At 46.3% G+C, this 17,128-nt stretch overlaps 2 protein-coding genes across 7 annotated transcripts; one reads left to right on the top strand and one right to left on the bottom strand.

Moving 5' to 3' along the window:
- Window positions 1–6,899: 6,899 nt before the first annotated feature.
- TINF2 (TERF1 interacting nuclear factor 2) lies at window positions 6,900–12,164 on the top strand. 3 transcript variants are annotated; one of them, XM_058738633.1, is made up of 9 exons: window positions 6,900–7,759; window positions 7,896–8,000; window positions 8,114–8,215; window positions 8,295–8,402; window positions 8,488–8,584; window positions 8,745–9,207; window positions 9,297–9,364; window positions 9,462–9,553; window positions 9,685–9,927. In XM_058738633.1, the coding sequence occupies exons 1-9, from the start codon at window positions 7,568–7,570 to the stop codon at window positions 9,856–9,858; spliced, it is 1,401 nt and encodes a 466-aa protein (XP_058594616.1). In that variant the 5' UTR covers window positions 6,900–7,567; the 3' UTR covers window positions 9,859–9,927. The 3 variants fall into 3 exon arrangements, with proteins under 3 accessions (XP_058594616.1, XP_058594618.1, XP_058594617.1); XM_058738634.1 differs by lacking the exon at window positions 9,685–9,927 and adding an exon at window positions 11,921–12,139 and having other exon boundaries at window positions 6,907–7,759; XM_058738635.1 differs by lacking the exons at window positions 9,462–9,553; window positions 9,685–9,927 and adding an exon at window positions 11,921–12,164 and having other exon boundaries at window positions 6,905–7,759.
- GMPR2 (guanosine monophosphate reductase 2) lies at window positions 10,359–16,998 on the bottom strand. Of its 4 annotated transcripts, XM_058738636.1 has the most exons (10): window positions 16,757–16,998; window positions 16,260–16,380; window positions 16,003–16,122; window positions 13,764–13,847; window positions 13,215–13,388; window positions 12,379–12,460; window positions 12,184–12,290; window positions 11,954–11,996; window positions 11,196–11,355; window positions 10,359–10,992 (listed from the first exon to the last, which is right to left on the bottom strand). In XM_058738636.1, the coding sequence occupies exons 2-10, from the start codon at window positions 16,344–16,346 to the stop codon at window positions 10,803–10,805; spliced, it is 1,047 nt and encodes a 348-aa protein (XP_058594619.1). In that variant the 5' UTR covers window positions 16,347–16,380; window positions 16,757–16,998; the 3' UTR covers window positions 10,359–10,802. The 4 variants fall into 4 exon arrangements, with proteins under 4 accessions (XP_058594619.1, XP_058594620.1, XP_058594621.1 ...); XM_058738637.1 differs by lacking the exon at window positions 16,003–16,122; XM_058738638.1 differs by lacking the exons at window positions 16,260–16,380; window positions 16,757–16,998 and adding an exon at window positions 15,206–15,422.
- Between the last annotated feature and the right edge of the window lie 130 nt (window positions 16,999–17,128).

The following is a 17,128-nucleotide window of genomic DNA, read 5'->3' as shown; positions in this document are numbered from 1 at the left end:
TGCCCCCAGGTTGCAAGCCCAGTCCCCTCCTGTTATTCAGGCCTCAGCTCACAGGTCCATCTCCTCAGGGAGCTCTTCCCTGACCTTCAATCTAATTTGTTTTCCTGCCCCCTGGTCTCTTTAGTGTATCACCCAATTTTATTTCATGTCCTGCCAAGCACTTCTTGGCATTAGCATGTTTGTTTATTTATTAAATTATCTCTTTTCTCTGAAATGTGAGTTTAGTAAGAACTGAGACTTTGTCTGGTTCACACCCCTGTCCCAGGACTTGTAACAGGGCCAATCACAGGACTGCACAAGAGATATTTGCTCCTTGCCATTTAAAAGCAACAACTTGCCATTAATAATAATAAATATAATAATAATAATAATAATAATAATAATAATAATAATAAAAGGGGGCGCCTGGGTGGCTCAGTCTGTTGAGCATCTGACTTCAGTTCAGGTCGTGATCTCACAGTTCATGACTTTGAGCCCCACATTGGGCTCTGTGCTGACAAGGTCAGAGCCTGGAACCTGCTTTGGATTCTGTGTCTCCCTCTCTGTCTCTGTTCCCCTCCAGCTTGCGCTCTGTCTCTCAAAAATAAACATTTTAAAAAAATGTTTTTTATGTTTATTTATTTTTGAGAGAAAGGGAGAGTATGTGTGAGTGTGTGAGCAAGGGGAGGAGCAGAGAGAGAGGGAGACACAGAGTCCAAAGCAGGCTGTAGGCTCTGAGCGTCAGCACAGACTGCAATGCAGGACTCCAACCCACAAACCAGAACATCATGATGTGAGCTGAAGTTGGATGCTTAACCCACCAATACACCCAGGCACCACCCCCCTCCCAAAAAAAAATTTTTTTAAAGTAACAACTTGCAAGATGTGATCTTTAATTGTTCCTTGAATTTATGGAGCAAACTCCAGTGGTATCCCTACATTTTTAATAACAAATGAACAAACACTGTCTACCGTAGAGTGCCATGATTTATTTGATTAATCCCTCCTTGCTGGAAATTTCAGTCTTCCCAGTGTTCTGCTCTTACATGCAGAGCTGGGATAAATATCCTTGTACAAGTGCATGTGTCTTTGTGCTCATTTTTTATTTCCCTAAAATAACTTCTCACTCTCACTAGTGTGAGAGTTATTGGGGGAAAGGGATTGAGCATCTGTAAGGTGGTCGAAACATTTTGTTAATTGGTTTCCAGAAAGAACAGCAACACAATAGTATCTCTTTTTATTGAACACCTGGCCAGTTTAAGATTTCTAACAACTTTGTAACTTGCTTCACATTTGTTCATTTTACCCTGGTCCCCTGTGGTTTGTTAGAGCTTAAACATACTTAAAATCCTCAAAAAGGAAAACACAAACACAAAAAAAGGGGGAGGGCCAGCTGTTCTCCAAACACTTGGGGGAAGGAAGCGAATATGTACATACCGAGGTCCTACTGTGAGTTAAGTTCAAATTGGGTGCTTGATAGGGGCATCTCCTTTAATTCTGTGGAGTTAGGCATTAGAATCCCTAGTGTCTTGGCTTACTGTGCTCTGGCCCTGGACCTTTAGCTCTCCTCCACTGGAATGTAAGTCCATGAGGACAGGGACCACCTCTCTCTTACTTACAGCAGATTCACACAGTCCATGACCTGCGGCAGGTGCTCAATAAATATCTGTCCAATGGACGATGAACTAAATTTGACGGTGATGGGGAGTCTGAGGGCTTGGGGGAGCAGTCGAGGATTGTGTTTTGGAGCATTTGTCGGAAGAATGCATGGTGCATGACTGGACCAGCTCTAGAAAAGCAAGATCAGTGGGCACCTGGGGAGCTGAGTAATAACCATCAGTACAGACTCCTACTGAGACTGTACCTCAGAAAATTGTACTAGGGAACCCTGTTTCCTGCTAGTTTATATTCGTTTATATGATTATTTCTTTGACATCATCCTCTGTATTACAGAGTGTCTTGTTTTGTTTTTAAATAACAAGAAGGTGTTATGAGTCTTGGTTTTACAAAATCCACTAGAGTTGCCCTCTTAGTTGGTGCCCCAGCACCGATGAGGCAGGTCATTGTCTCGGAGTCTTTGTGACCTGTTTTGGTTCTCCTGGGACAGCTGGTATACAAAGTTGATCACTAGGGAGGAGGTTGATTCTTTGCATCAGTAACCCAGTGTAAAGAACGAGTATTCTCTTTAATTCCTTCTGCCCTAAGATTTACAGCTGGAAACATTAATGTGGACTGTGGTAGCTTCAACTGAGGCCTAAAAGCAGGGGAGGGGACCATCCCAGGCTTGGAGAACCAGGCTTGATATCAGGGTCCCTGAATCCCAGCTGAGTGGGTTTGATTTGGCAAGGCTGATGGCTAATGCTAGAAGCTCCTACAGCCCCCTGGCCCAGGGAGCAAAGTCCGGATCTCGGTGTTGAAGCCTGAGAGTACATGTACCAACCTCTGTACTTGATTTTGTAAGAGGCCATTGAGGAGATAGAAGTATGGCAGACCCTGTGGACAGCAGGGCTCTCCCCAGATAAACATAGAGGCTAGAAGGCTGGGCCTTTTGGATGGAGTGCTTGGAAAATTCTAAAAGAAGTAAAAACACCAAAAGGAAGATTTTATTTTCTGGATAGTAAGCCAGGTGGAGCTAATTACAAATACAAAAGCAAAAATTTACAAGATGTGACTTATAAATGTTTCCCAGACTTATGGATAAGACCATAATGGTTGCTCTTCTTCCCTCCCTCCCTCCCTTCCTACCTTGTTCTTTCTTTTTTGTTAAAGCTTATTTATTAATTTTGAGAGAGAGGGAGAGAGAGAGAATCCCAAGCAGGCTCCCTGCTGTCAGCACAAGCCTGACACGGGGCTCGAATCCCACAAACCGTGAGATCATGACCTGAGCTGAAATCAAGAGAGGCTTTAACTGACTGAGCCACCCAGTTGCCCCTGCACTTTTATTTTATTTTTAAATGTTTATTTATTTATTTTGAGAAAGAGAGATAGAGAGCAAGCAGGGGAGGGAGACAGAGAATCCCAAGCAGGCTCTGTGGCTGTCAGTTCAGAGCCCGACTTGGGGGCTTGAACTCACAAACTGTGAGATCATGACCTGAGCCAAAACCAAGAGTCACTTAACTGACTGTGAGCCACCCAGACACCCCTGAACTTTATTTAAAATAAAGTTAATTTTTTAAAATAATGGCTACCTTCAAATGTTCTTAGGTCTACCCTGGAAAGGGAATGTTTGTCCACAGTTGGACCCAAGTTTTACAGGAGACATTGACTGGCAGGGTCCAGCCATGGTGGTGGCTAATGGACCCATTCCTTCACTTATTAAACAAACATTTAATGATGGGTGTCAAGCAATTAACTAAGTGGTGGCGCACAGGACAACCCTAGTTCTTGCCCTGTGGAGCTTGCAGTCTGAGAAAGAAACAGATTAACTGAATAACTGCATGAGACAAAGTAAATAGCTCTGAAGTTTATAGTAAAGGCATCTGACCTAGCCTGGTTGTGGTGGTTAGGAAAGCTTTCCCTAAATAGGTGACCCTGGACCATATTTAGGCAGAAAGGGAAGGGAGATCACTACAGACAAAAGGAGTAGCCTCTGCAAAGATCCTGTGGTGGAAGGGAGTCTGGAAGAGTAAGCAAGACTCAAAGAAGGATAATGTGGCCAAGGCAGAGGAGCAAAGGGCAGAGTGGAGGAGGTGGAGTTGAGGAGTTGAGGGGCGCAGGGCCACACAAGGCGCTTCTCAGGTCAGATCCAGGATCTTTGTCTTCCCTAGAGCAGTAAGAAACCTTTGAAAGCTTTAAGGAATTTGAGATGACATGGCCAGATTGTGTTTTGAACAGATTACTCTGCTTGTAGTGTCAAGAATAGATTGGAGCAGGGTTAGCGTGGAAGCAGAGACACAGACTGGAAGGCAACTCTAGTTGTTTATGCTAGATAGAGATGGTAAGTTTGGGCCAGCGTGGTGGTGCTGGAGACAGAGTGGAAAGCTTGGAGGAGTCCCTAGGAGATCGAATTTACACGGCTTGGGGAAGGATGGGATGTAGCTGCGTGGAGGGTGGAGAGGAGCAGTAATAAGAAAACCCCCGGGTTTCAGGTTTGTGGAAGAGGATCAACTGAGTGCCATCCACTGATACAGGGACAGGTGTCCCTCATCAGAGACAGGAAACTGCAGGGGAAGTTGAGGTTCGGAGATACAGAGTCAATACCCTTTGTATAGCTCTCTTCTACCTGGAAATTTTCCTTAGGTGACTTGAAAGATTTGGTTTTGGTTTGAATGAAACTGTTCCCTTACCCCGGGGTTCTTTGAGCATAGTCTATAGACCACTTATATTGGAATCAACTGAGACATTAATCAAGAATTCAGATTTCTGGGTGCCAGCATAAACCTCATGAACCTGAATCCCTGGAGCAGAGGCCAAGAAGTCTGTATTTTAACAAGATCACTAAGAGGTTGACTCCTATGCACGGTAAGGACTGAGAACAATCACCTTCTCTTTTTCTTCTCTGCTGTACTGTTCTCCCTGCCCACACCCTTCTGGGGCCAGCAGTAGCCATGAGACAATGTGCCCAAAGTTCTCAGTTCTGACCACTTGTCTTCTTGAACCTTCGAATTTAAGAAGACTTGTAAGACAAGGGGTTTTCTAAGGCAGTAAAAGAGAAGGCTAAAAAAGGAGCTGTTTGTATTAGCTGTAAACATACAAACAAGGTGCTGGATGTACAAGAAAGAAACAAGGTCTTCCCTCAAGAGGCTCCCACCCAGTGGGGGTGACGGACATGTAAACATTTAGAATACAATGCATATGTAGTACTTACTATGAGCCGGGCACTGTTTCCTTTCTTTTCTTTTCTTTTCTTTTCTTTTCTTTTCTTTTCTTTTCTTTTCTTTTCTTTTCTTTTCTTTTCTTTTCTTTTCTTTTCTTTCTTTTTTCTCTTTTCTTTTCTTTTTTAATTGTTTTTTTTTTTTGTTTAACGTTTATTTATTTTTGAGAGACAGAGAGAGACAGTGTGAGTGGGGGAAGGGCAGAGAGAGAGGGAAACACAGAACCCGAAGCAGGCTCCAGACTCCGAGTTGTCAGCACAGAGCCCGATGTGGGGCTCAAACCCACAGAGAGATCATGACCTGAACTGAAGCCGGGAGCTCAACTGACTGATCCACCCAGGCGCCCCAAGGAACTGTTTCGAGTACTTTATATTTACTAATTTATTTAATCCTTATAACAACCTTCCAAGATAGGTTCTGTGTGACAATGGTGGTGATAAAAAGATGTATTGAGGATCCCAAGAAGATAACTATGATGGGCTTCATAGAGGTGGATGAACCACAAAAGATGAGAAAAAGTGAAGTCCAAGAGGCATGGAGGACAGAGGAATCATCCAGTATGCACCATGCACAGAAATGTAAGACAACACAGTATATTTGGAAAATGAAAACAATTTAATGAAGTCTGGCATATAGGTGCATAAGGGCAAAGTGGCAAGGAGTATAGATGAAGAGAAGTTTGGCCAGATCATTAAAAATCCTTTTGCCATATTTCGGAGCTTGGGCTTTCTTTTGAATGCAAGAGAGGGCTTTCAGTTAGGAATGATATGATCAGTTTTGCATTTCACAAGATTCATGATGAAAGCAACGTGGAAAAGAAATTAGAAAGGAGTTGGACTGAAGATGAGAGGTTGGTGAGAGACAGGAAAACTTGAAATAGGAAAGAGGGAGTGAGAATGAAAATGGGGGTGGGTTGGAAGTTTCCATAGGAAGTAGAACTGATTAGACTTGATGATGGATTGGATGTGGAGAGGAGGGAGGAATGAGTTAAGGGCTATGGTCTGGGTTTCTAACCCACAGGTGAGGAGAGGTGCCCTGCACAGAAATATAGAGCCCAGGAGGAAGAGCAGAATTTAAAAGGGAAGATAACGTCCAGTGTTCTGTCCAGAAATCTCTGTGGATCACCTCAGCAGAATGACCTTGGGTGGCTCAAGGAGGGATCCTGCAGGTACTACCTCTAAGAGAGGAGATGGTCCAAGACAAGGGTAGTTCCACTAAATCCCTACAATGTAGTCAGGGAAGGTAATTCATCCAACCAACATTTTTTTTTTTAAAGAAAAAATGTTAATGTTTATTTATTTTTGAGAGAAAGAGAGTGTGATGGGGAAGGGGCAGAGAGACAGATCCCAAGCAGGCTCCGTGCTGACAGCAGAGAGCCCAATATGGGGCTGGAACTCACAAACTGTGAGATTATTACCTGAGCAGAAGTCAGATGCTTAACGGAATGAGCCACCCAGGTGCATCTCATTCAACCAACATTTAAAGAATACAACCTGTGTGCCAGGTTCTGTACTTGGTGATGAAAATAAAGGAGAGGCACCAGAAGAGTGACAAGGAGACAGACAAGTAAGTCGATCACATTGAGGGGCTGACTGGAGTAAGCCAACAACAGAAATCCGAAAAAGGAAAACTAATTTTTCATTTATTTTAAAATTACAGGGTACAAAAAAAAAAAAAAAAAGATATCAAACACAGAAAAGCACAGTCTGACCATCCAGAGAAAACCAAGTTAACAACCTGATATATCTTTTCAAACTTTGTTCAGTACTTTATTATTTTTTTTTTATTATTATTATTTTTTTAATTTTTTTTTTTCAACGTTTTTTATTTATTTTTGGGACAGAGAGAGACAGAGCATGAACGGGGGAGGGGCAGAGAGAGAGGGAGACACAGAATCAGAAACAGGCTCCAGGCTCCGAGCCATCAGCCCAGAGCCTGACGCGGGGCTCGAACTCACGGACCGCGAGATCGTGACCTGGCTGAAGTCGGACGCTTAACCGACTGCGCCACCCAGGCGCCCCTTTTCTTTTTTTTTTTTTTTTAATTTTTTTTTTTTTTTTTTTTTTTTTTTTTTTAGTACTTTATTTTTTAAAGACGGGCGCCCTCTCCTGTTTTGTGAAAGAAACAGTCGAATTTTTACTGGAGGCGGCTCGTCGCCGGGAAGGCTTTGCTGGCGCTGCTTTGAGGCCAGGATTTGAAGAATCGTATTTCAATGGAGAAGACGACGGGAGAGGGCAAGGCATGATCCTTGCTTTCCACACAACCAAGCCACGCCTTAGCGAAGGACGTGACTTTGTACGCTCCGCGAAGAAAGGCGGGAGTCCGGAGAGCCACGATCAGCTGTGGCACCGGACGGAGATAGCGGGGGCGGAAGGGACGCCCTATCTGTTGGGGCGTGGCCTTATGACGCGATGTCACGTCTCCCTGTCTGATGTCCTATTGGTTCTCCATTACCGCCCTTTTCCGGGGCCGACAGACTGGCCGCAGGGGCCGGAAGTGGGGTAGCCCTCGGCTGCAGGGGCGGCGGTGTGGAAAACAGCGAATCTGGTGCTATTGTAGCTGGCCAGCTTCTCCATTCAGGCTCCATCCCGAGTTGAAGACCTCCAGGATTCTGATGACCTATGGAAGGGATCGGATCGTGAATTATCCGGCGCAGATCTAAATAGCCTAGCCGCTGAGAGGCACCGGAAGCTTCGCCTCTAGGAGGAGTGGAGAAGGCTTGCCTTGGAAGAAGCAACCCATAGGGACTGCCCCCGGGGCGGAGCCCGCCGACCATGGCCACGCCCCCGGGGGCCGGTCCCGCGGCTCTGCGCTTCGCAGCCGCGGCCACCTGGCAAGTGGTGCGGGGACGCCGCGTGGAGCATTTCCCCCGGGTATTAGAGTTTTTGCGATCACTGCGCGCTGCTGCCCCTGGCTTGGTTCGCTACCGCCACCATGAACGCCTGTGTATGGGCCTAAAGGCCAAGGTATTGGAGCCATTAGGAACTGGAAGACGGGAAAGGGGCGGGATGCGAGGGGACCAGACAGGGCCGACTGCTTGGCGTGGGACTGGTTGGAAAAGGGCAGCTTGCCCTGAGATTCTGAGTTTAGTACCCTTCACAGGTAGTGGTGGAGCTGATCTTTCAGGGCCGGCCGTGGGCCCAAGTTCTGAATGCCCTACATCACCACTTCCCAGAGTCTGGACCTGTAGTGCGGGACCCGAAAGCTGTGAGTAATCCCTGGTACAGCCCTTTCCCGTTAACACGGTGCCACAAAGTGGCTTCTCCCGGCCACTGGATCCTGGTGACCCTAAGTTTTCTGCTTTTCCTTATCCTCAACAGACAAAGCAGGATCTGAGGAAGATCTCAGAGGCACAGAAAACCTTTTGCCAACAGGTGAAGCAACTAGCAGAGACCCCAGTGGACTTGGCTTCCAAGCTGCAGGTGAGACTGGCTGGTTTGGAAGCTGTTATGTGGCTAATTTCCCTAGCCCTCTTCTGACTTGCTTCTCTCCTCACTGCAGGAACTTGAACAAGAGTATGGGGAACCCTTTTTGGCTGCCATGGAAAAGCTGTTTTTTGAATACCTGTGTCAGCTGGAAAAAGCACTGCCTGCGTTGCAGGCACAGCAGGTTTTGTTGGGGCCAAGTAAGGGCAGAGTGTGGGATGGTTGTATCAAGGACTGTGGTCTTCATGCCTCTCACCCTCTGCCCACAGCTTCAAGATGTACTGAGCTGGATGCAGCCTGGAGTTTCTATCACTTCTTCTTTTGCCTTGAGCCAATATGGTGTGGACATGGGGTGGCCACTTCCAGGTACTAGGACCATCTGGGAGAACTAGGAACTTGGGGGTAGACTGGCCGGAGATCTTTTGAGATGGGCTATTTGAAGGGTTACATGGGCCTGAGGCATAAGAAACCAGATGGAGCTGTGTTACTATCTCTTATTTATAAGGAGCTTCATTTTGTTTTTCAGAGCGTTTGGTTACTGATTCAGTGAGCGTGACAGAGCCCATGGAGCAAAGTCCTCCTCAGCAACCAAATCTAGTACTTCATGATCCATCGCCAAAAGCCAGGCCTAGCTCATACCTTTCTCGGGGACTAGCCTCAAGGAAGAACCCAGAACCTTTGGCTGGCCACCACTTCAATCTGGCCCCTCTAGGCCGGCGAAGAATCCAGTCCCGATGGGCATCCACTAAGGGAGACCATAAGGAGCGCCCTACAGTCATGCTGTTCCCCTTTAGGAATCTGGGTTCACCAAGCCAGATCATATCTGAGCCTGAGAGCAGGGAAGAACATGAAACACACACGGCAGATCTGGCAGGTGCTGCGGGCATGAGAGCAGCTTCCACTGGAAAGTCTAAGAGTCCATCCCAGACCCTGGGGGGAAGAGCTCTGAAGGAGAACCCAGTTGACTTGTTTGCTTCAGAGAAAGAAGAGTGAGTGGTACAGTTGCTTCTCCCTGCAAACAGCCCATTCTTTGCCTGTTTTCCCGTTACCTTATCTTCTTTGCTTGCTCCCACTTCAGGAATTGCTTGGTTTGCCCCATGGACCCCCTGAGACTGTCATTATCACCTCCTAAGGCTAGGAAGCCAGGTAAGTATCTTGGGTCAGGAGCCAGCCTCCTCTCCTGGGGATTCTTCAGGGCCTGTTCACCTAGAAGGGTACTTTGACTCTGGTTTCCTTCTTGCAGTGTGTCCCCCATCTCTGTGCAGCTCTGTCATTACCATAGGGGACTTGGTTTTGGACTCTGATGAAGAAGAAAATGACCAGAGGGAAGGAAGGGTGAGTAGGAAGGAACAGAAAGCTGGGGAAGAGGATGAGCAGAACAAGACAGAGAAACCCCACATGCTCCAGAATATGGAGGGCTCAGGGAATAAGACGATGATAGGATCTCCCTGCTCCCTTCTCTGCAGGAGTCTCTGGAAAACTATCAGAAGACCAAGTTTGACACCTTGATCCCCACCTTCTATGAATACCTCCCTACTTCTGGCCCCAGTGCTGTGTCTGTCCCTTCCATGACCATGCAGACAGGTCTAGACACTTATGATAGGACCGGAATTCTCTCTGCACTCCACCTGTCTCCCTGAGCTCTACACACAGTTTAGTGGAAATAAAGTGGAAGCCCAGGTTTGGGTTCCCTGACTGCCTTGCTAAAATTACTTTGTAGTACTTGTTAATTAAGATTTGGATTTATTAAAATACTGTCTTGGTGTGAGAAAGGGGAATTAAGGCTTCTATAAAGTCAGTGTAGGTCATTCCTTAGAACTGGCTTCTCCAGGGCTAGAGGAATTCCTTTGCCTTTTTATTTCCGATGGAAAATGTTGGTCAGATGTGCCAAGAAGGGTTGATAGCCTGGAAGAGAAATTTCCCTTTGCTATTCTAAAAATATCTATGTGCCCTGATACCAGAATGTACTTTGTAAGTTCTCATGCTGCCAGGTTACCTGGGGGTGGTGGCACTGAAATGGAGATACTTCATGGAAAAATACTCCCTGCCTTTGACTCTACTGGGTCAGTGCCAATTCCACTTCCACTTGTCCCGGAGAAGCACCCAGATGCCAGCCTTGTGCAGAAAGATACAGAATCTCTTATAGTCATTGGGATCTCTTTATTGAGATACTTAAAATACATCAACATTTCTGAGCTTTTTAGGTGTTCAAAGATACTATTTAATGAAGTTCATTAACAAAACATGATATCAGGAGAATAACTCGTCCAGACCAAGGCCATATTAAACACTTAGGCAGGAGTCATTATCTTTTCCTTTCCATAATCTTCCAGATGCTGCGTCCCCAGATTTGCATTTGATTACCTTACTTCATTTTCTCAGCCTGCTTTCCTTGCTTCCCCTCAGTGAGTACCCTGGGCATTTTGTGCGTACAGAGTACAGATTTATTGCAGAAGCCCTCAGGAGTAAGGCAACAGGAAATAACCGAGTGATAAATAGCCATAGTAGCTGGCGTGTGTGAGGAGCCCATCGGGAGGCCCTGTGCTAGGCTGCTAGTGCTTTGAGAGGGCACAGCTGCTCAGGTCTAGCTGTCATCACTGAAGATTGGATTCACCTGCTGGGTGACTCGGATAAAGGTGGTTCTCCGGCTCAACTCCTTCAGTTTAGCTGCTCCCACGTAGGTACATGTGGAACGGATGCCTCCAAGGATGTCTCGGATGGTATGGTCCACATCCCCTTTAAAGGGCACCTCCACTGTCTTTCCCTCTGAGGCCCTTAGAGGAGGAAAAACTTTCTAACCTTTTCTTTTTGGATTTCTTAAGCCCAACAGCACCTCCCCAGTCTCTAGCATTTAGCCCCAGTTCACCACTTTTCCTCCAAGAATGTACCAAGCATCTCCCAGCAGCCAGCAGTTCTGCCACCACCCTGCTTAGTCACAATTTCCAGGAACCCTCAGCTCCTGGACCTCTGCACATACCTGTATTCAGCCACGCCCCCAGCATACTTCTTCATGGCCATTTCAGAACTCATCCCATAGAAGAGCTTGTACTTCTTGCCATCCCTCTCGATGAGCTCACCACCTGACTCATTGTGCCCAGCCAGCATGCCACCCAGCATCACAAAGTCAGCTCCTGCCCCTGCCAGCATCAACAAGGGGAAAAGAGAATTGAATCTGGCCCACGCGCCCATATGCCCACCCCTGGAAGCAACTCACGCCAAATTCTCAGTCCTGACAATGATTCTAACATCTTCCTGGTTTTGTTTCCCTAGCTGACCCACAACCCACACAGGCCTGCTCTGCTCTGGCCTCTACTCCTCAGTGAGCCTGATTTCCCCAAGAATTTAAAAAGAGCCTCTGGAGATTCCGTGCCTGGGTTTTGCTCTTTTTTTTTTTTTTTTTTTTTTTTGCTGCTTTTACCATCTGGTCATTTCTTTGTACTATGTGCAGCTAAACAAGAGACTCCAAGTGTCCTAGGGGCAAAGGTCTCTAACTTTAGTCCAACAGTCTGAGGGATGCTACAGATGGACCTGGCATGCTGTGCAGTCTGTATCAGAGTCTCAGGGTTTCCCCTGCTGGCTTGCCCCAGGTGACACCATGGGCTTCAGGGTCATTAGTTCATATTGTCAAAAAATCTGAACGGCTTTCTCAGCCTTTCCAAGCCTGATCTTTGGCCCTCAGAGGTGACTTATCCTCTTCTACAGGACCCTCCGTCCACACTCTCCCAGCACCCTTACCGAAAGCCTTGGCCACATCCCCTGGACAGCTGCAGCCTCCATCCTGCAAAGTGAAGAGCACTGTGAAGAGATAACGTGGATTTCCCAAGTACTAGGAGCGATGTCCCCATGGCCCACCTCAAAGCTGACGGGAACCCGGGAGTTCTGATCCACCGCTACCACAGCCTCCACAGCCAGCAGAACCCTCAGCTGTCTGGCAGCCTCATTCCCTCCCCTGCCCTTGGCCTTACTGAAATGATGTGGCCTTTGAGGCCATGAGCAGCATCTGCACACTCCATCACTGCACTGAGCTGTGGATACCCCACTCCAGTTTTCTTCCGAGTGGTGCACACGGAACCTGAGAAGAACATAATGAAAAGAGTAGCGTGCTCCACAGGCGTTCGCCACTGGAGAGGTAGCCAGTGGCCCCCCATGAACCAACTTACCTGGTCCTATTCCTACTTTGATGATGTCAGCCCCAGAGAGGATCAGCTCTTCCACCATCTCTCCTGTTACCACATTCCCTGCCTGAGACAGAGCAATCAAAACAGAGCACTCTTGGGGTTGGAAACGAGAGGAGGCTGCGCACTTTCATATACGGTATGCCTGGACCATGACCTTCCAACAGTATTACAAAGAAGGTACCTAGGGTCTCTCTACTGGGAACGAACTCTGCTTCCCAAGCTGAGGTAAGGAGGTGAGTGGCCAGTGGCGCTGTTGCACTAGGGTGAAGTTGGGGTACAACTGGACCAAGGCCAAAGCTGATTTACAGTAGATTTATCTCCCTGTCCCTGCCAAGAGACCCAAACATATCCTGTCCTTCATCTGTTACATCATAAAATCTCTGGCTTCAGGCAAAGGGGAAAACGTGATATAAGCTAAATACCCATTTGCACAGCTCTATTTATTTTTGGTGGACGGTACAGAGAGACCCCTTGATGCTGTGGAGAAAATAAGGCCTTGTTATCACTCCCCAAAGCTTGTAAAAAAAAAAAAATTAATAAAACTTATTTTCATGCGACTCCTTTAATACGATTCTAGTACGTGTCCACTTCAGTGGACACCATAGGTGGGCACAAGGCATGTGAAAAGGGACAGAGATAACTGCACTAACCAATCTATACATTTTAAGTGTGGGACCATGGATGATCACCCAGAGCCATGATTAAGCGGTCTAGGAAAATCAAAATGCAACGGAGGAGAAATGATGTAACAAAATGGGAGTGTCAGGAAAGAGTGGGAGGAAGAGGAACATACCAACTACAGAGTAATGGAAACATACCATAATAGTGTGTTTGGGGAAGCGCTTCCGTACATCCTTTACAAACTCCACAAAGTGCTCAGAGTAGCCATTTGCCACGTCCAGGCATATATATTTCACTTGGGGAACAGCTTCCAGGATCTGTTCCAGTTGCTCAAAGTCAGAAGAGCCCATGCCTGAGCTGGCAGCCAAATGCTGTGAGAGAAACAGAGCCATTGGCATGGGAGGCATGAGACAGTCTGTGGCATGTCACAAAAGACCCAGTGAGGAGCCGGCAGGATGGGAAGGTGAGGGTTAGTCCACAGAAAGCCAAACAGATTCCTAGAAGGGCTCCTGGGTGGCTCAGTCGGTTAAATGTCCAACTCTTGATTTTGGCTAGGGCCATGATCTCACGGTTTGTGAGATCAAGCCCCACGTTGGGCCCTGCATTGACAGCATGGAGCCTGCTTGGGATTCTCTCTCTCTCTGCCCCTCCCCGACTCATGCACACCCATGTGCTCTCTCTCTCAAACAAACAAAGATTCCTGGAAAACTGGGATGAAGAAGGGACCAGGAAAAGACTAAGATTACCTGAAGACAGTCAGGATTCTGGCTAGCAAAGTCTTTCCACTGCTCGAGGCTGTAGTGTTTATGGACAGCTGTGAAGAGGGAGAACTGGGGAGAAGAAAGAGTCATCAAAAAGGAGAGAACTAGCAACTCTTTTTCTAGACATAGACCTTTATAGTAAGTATTCTCTCTGAGGAAGAAAATGAACTTTGGAAAGCAACTTGAAGAAGCCACTGGTTGAGTTGGGTTTAGTTTAGCCCTTATTCTCCCTATAAATAACCAGTAGGGCATTTTGTCATAAGCTAGTGCTTGTCTGACACCCTGACCCAAGTACTAAGTCATCTGGACTGGATTTCACCTGTCAGAAGATACAGGGGCTTCTGACTTAAAAGGTGACAGAGACGAGCTGTTGCTGCAGTGGAACAAGCAGCAGACAAGAACATAACCATGAAGAGGGTGGACGGAGCCAGTGTCTGCCTGCACAGACTCAGCCCCTCCTCCTATGGTAACCCAGTACTGAATAAACCTAGTTTTTGGTATCTTCTGGTCCAATAATTCAGTGAGTCTAAATGTTCACAAGAGGTCAGACCTTAATGGAGCCAGTAAAGTGCTACCCCATTCTTTCTCCATCTCCACTGGAGTAAAGGACAAATTTTCTGGAGACACGGACCAACCTAAAAAGTCTATTTCATTCCATCTATTTCGGTCAACCAAGTTTAAGGATACAATTAACTCCTCAGACTTGTATTCCCTAGGTCATCAAATTGCAAACAATATCCCAATGCTTTGAGAAAGGCATTCAAAGACAGCTGTGAATACTGGTACTTGTGCTTTAAAAGTCCAGACATGCAAATAGACAAGAGAGCAGTTGACAGAGACAACCCAAATCTTGCAACTGATAAGAAATCCAAGGAAGTCATGTATCAGCCAGCAGTAAGGACATATTATTGCTATACTTAACTCATCAACACTACCTCGCTAAAGCTGGTATTGAATTCCGTTTTCTCAGCAACACTCTGCTATCAACATGCTGATACATAAAGAAAAATCACCCTAGAAGGTCAGTAGACCTTGGAGATATACTGATATAGTGTGACATGATGAGCACATCCAATTATGTACCGAGCTAGAGATCTAGAAGAAAGATGCTTATATCCAACTTTATGATTACTGTGAAACTTGGCTCTGTCGCTAAAACCTGATTTCTTTAGCACTCATCAGCAGTACTGAAAAGCCAGTCTCAACATAAAGCATTAAAACAGTCCCCACAAAGTCCATGTATTATAACATGTCTGTTAATGCTGAATTCAGAGTTACTATTCCTCAACTCTACTGGGCAGAACAGGCGGACAATGGACAACAAGAAGATTCCTAAGCAGTTAGTGAATGACAACAGCAAAAAAGTACTAAAACTGTATAACTATCAACTTCAGAGAAGTGACAACAGACATTCCACAAAGACTTACAGCAATCAAAAATAGAGAAAGGGAGATGAAGTCCTTAAGGCTAACAGAGCCACAAGCAGCAGCAGAATCCATCAATCAGGGCTACATAGATTAACCAGAAGAATGCATATGTTCCTTGAGTGCCCAGAATAACTATCTACCTTTTCAGCTACAAGTATAGAGGCAGGTAATATTACTGATGGGAGCAGCATCTTCTATTTTCAAAGTGAACAATAACCTGTGTGTAAGAAAAACATATTAAAAAAAAAAAACACAACACATTCCACTTTGAGCACAGGAATTCCCAGGAACCTAGGATTCAAAGAAGAGGAAGATTAAAAAATAAAAATTAAAAAAGGATAGCATATATAAAAGAAAGAAAATTAGTAAGCTGCTTCTCTAGGATCTTCTAGCTAGGAATTTTTGAATGCTCACACTGTATTTAGTTTCTGGACTAAAACAGTGAATATTTAGTGTCCTGAACAATGGTGTAACTGGAAGGATGAATGTGATTTGGAGGGGGTGACCTGGGTGGTGGAAAAAGTTGGCAGGGTGTATATAAACTGCTGGTCAGAACAAAAGTGAAAGTTATCTATCAGAAAAATGGGGGGAAACTTAGCTTTGAATCTTACTATTTCAGGCATGCCTTTGAACTTATAAAGAGCATTAGTATTGGAGAAAATGGATAAAATAGTAAGTTGAAACATCCTGTTACTTGCCAGAGAGCTGACTTGGGGTGGGGGTGGGGATGCAGGTACCTCTGCAGTCAGCCCATATAACTGGACACCAGTGAGGAACCTGCATGAGGGAAGTCCTACCTTACAGAGAACCTTGGCCATCTCAAAGGTGCCCACAGTATCCATATTAGCAGCAATGATGGGGATCCCAGTATACATCTGCTTTGAGTTCCGAAATGAAAAGGATCTTGTGAGATCCACCTGCAGATATGAACAGGAAACTGAGCATTTTATTCATCAAGTAAATGAGTACTGCAGGAGGACAAGAACTAGGACTCTTTCTCAGTACTAGCCCATCTGGAGCTTGGGGTCAAGTGCAACTAGGAAAGCAGTCTCACCTCACTTCGAGACTTAAGGGTACTGCGTTTGGGCCTCAACAAGACATCCTTGAAGTCCAGTTTGACGTCGTTATCGATGTGAGGCATGGCAGGGACCTCGGGATAGCGACCAATCTGAGAGCTGGAAGGTAGGGAAAGTCAGGAGGGGGGAGCTGAACCAATTTCCCCATAGGCCTTAATGCTCTCTTAGAGCTAACTGCATAACTCATCTCTCTCCTGGCTTAAATTGTGGAAGGTCAGGGCACTGGCTGAAGCTCATTGACTGTCATCTCATCTGTCTCATGGTTACAATTACCCGGTATCTCCAACCCAGGTACCAGTTGTTGGGGAGAAGAATTGGGATGGAGTCTTGAGAGACCCTAAAAATGTGTATTCCTTCCCCCCACTACTCTTCCTTCTCCCACCCTTGCAAAGAGCAATTTGGGGTAAGAGGCTGATTTGGGGGTGAGAAGAAATAGGGGGTTCCCACAACTAGTTTCCGGAATAGGGGTACTCACTTCCTGTCGCCGTGGCACAGGTGGCAGTTGACCAAAGTCGCCCTTGCTTAGCAACTAGGCTCGTGAAGCCCCGCTGAGCCTTGTAGGCCACGCCAACAGGTTCCGCTAATTGCCGGCGAAAAGGATTAACTGAGGCATTCTATTTTCGGCGGTGGCCGTGCGAGGCCTTCTGGGTAACAGAGTTCACACACCGAGGTTGCCGTTGGACCCTAGGGGCGGGAGACTACGATTCCCAGGATGGGACGCGCGGAGCTGTCCCCTGGCATGATGGGAGTAGTTCGTTCCGCCCCCCGCTTTCGAAGCCCTGGCTCGCTAGGGACTCTAAGTATCGCGGAGGTATCATCTCTGCCGTAACGAAATCACCGCCTTCTT

The sequence above is a fragment of the Neofelis nebulosa genome, chromosome 7 (genome assembly GCF_028018385.1).
Source record: "Neofelis nebulosa isolate mNeoNeb1 chromosome 7, mNeoNeb1.pri, whole genome shotgun sequence".
Lineage (NCBI taxonomy): Eukaryota > Metazoa > Chordata > Mammalia > Carnivora > Felidae > Neofelis > Neofelis nebulosa.
The sequence above is the reverse complement of the archived record's forward strand: the minus strand, read 5'-3'. Positions and strand labels throughout refer to the sequence as shown.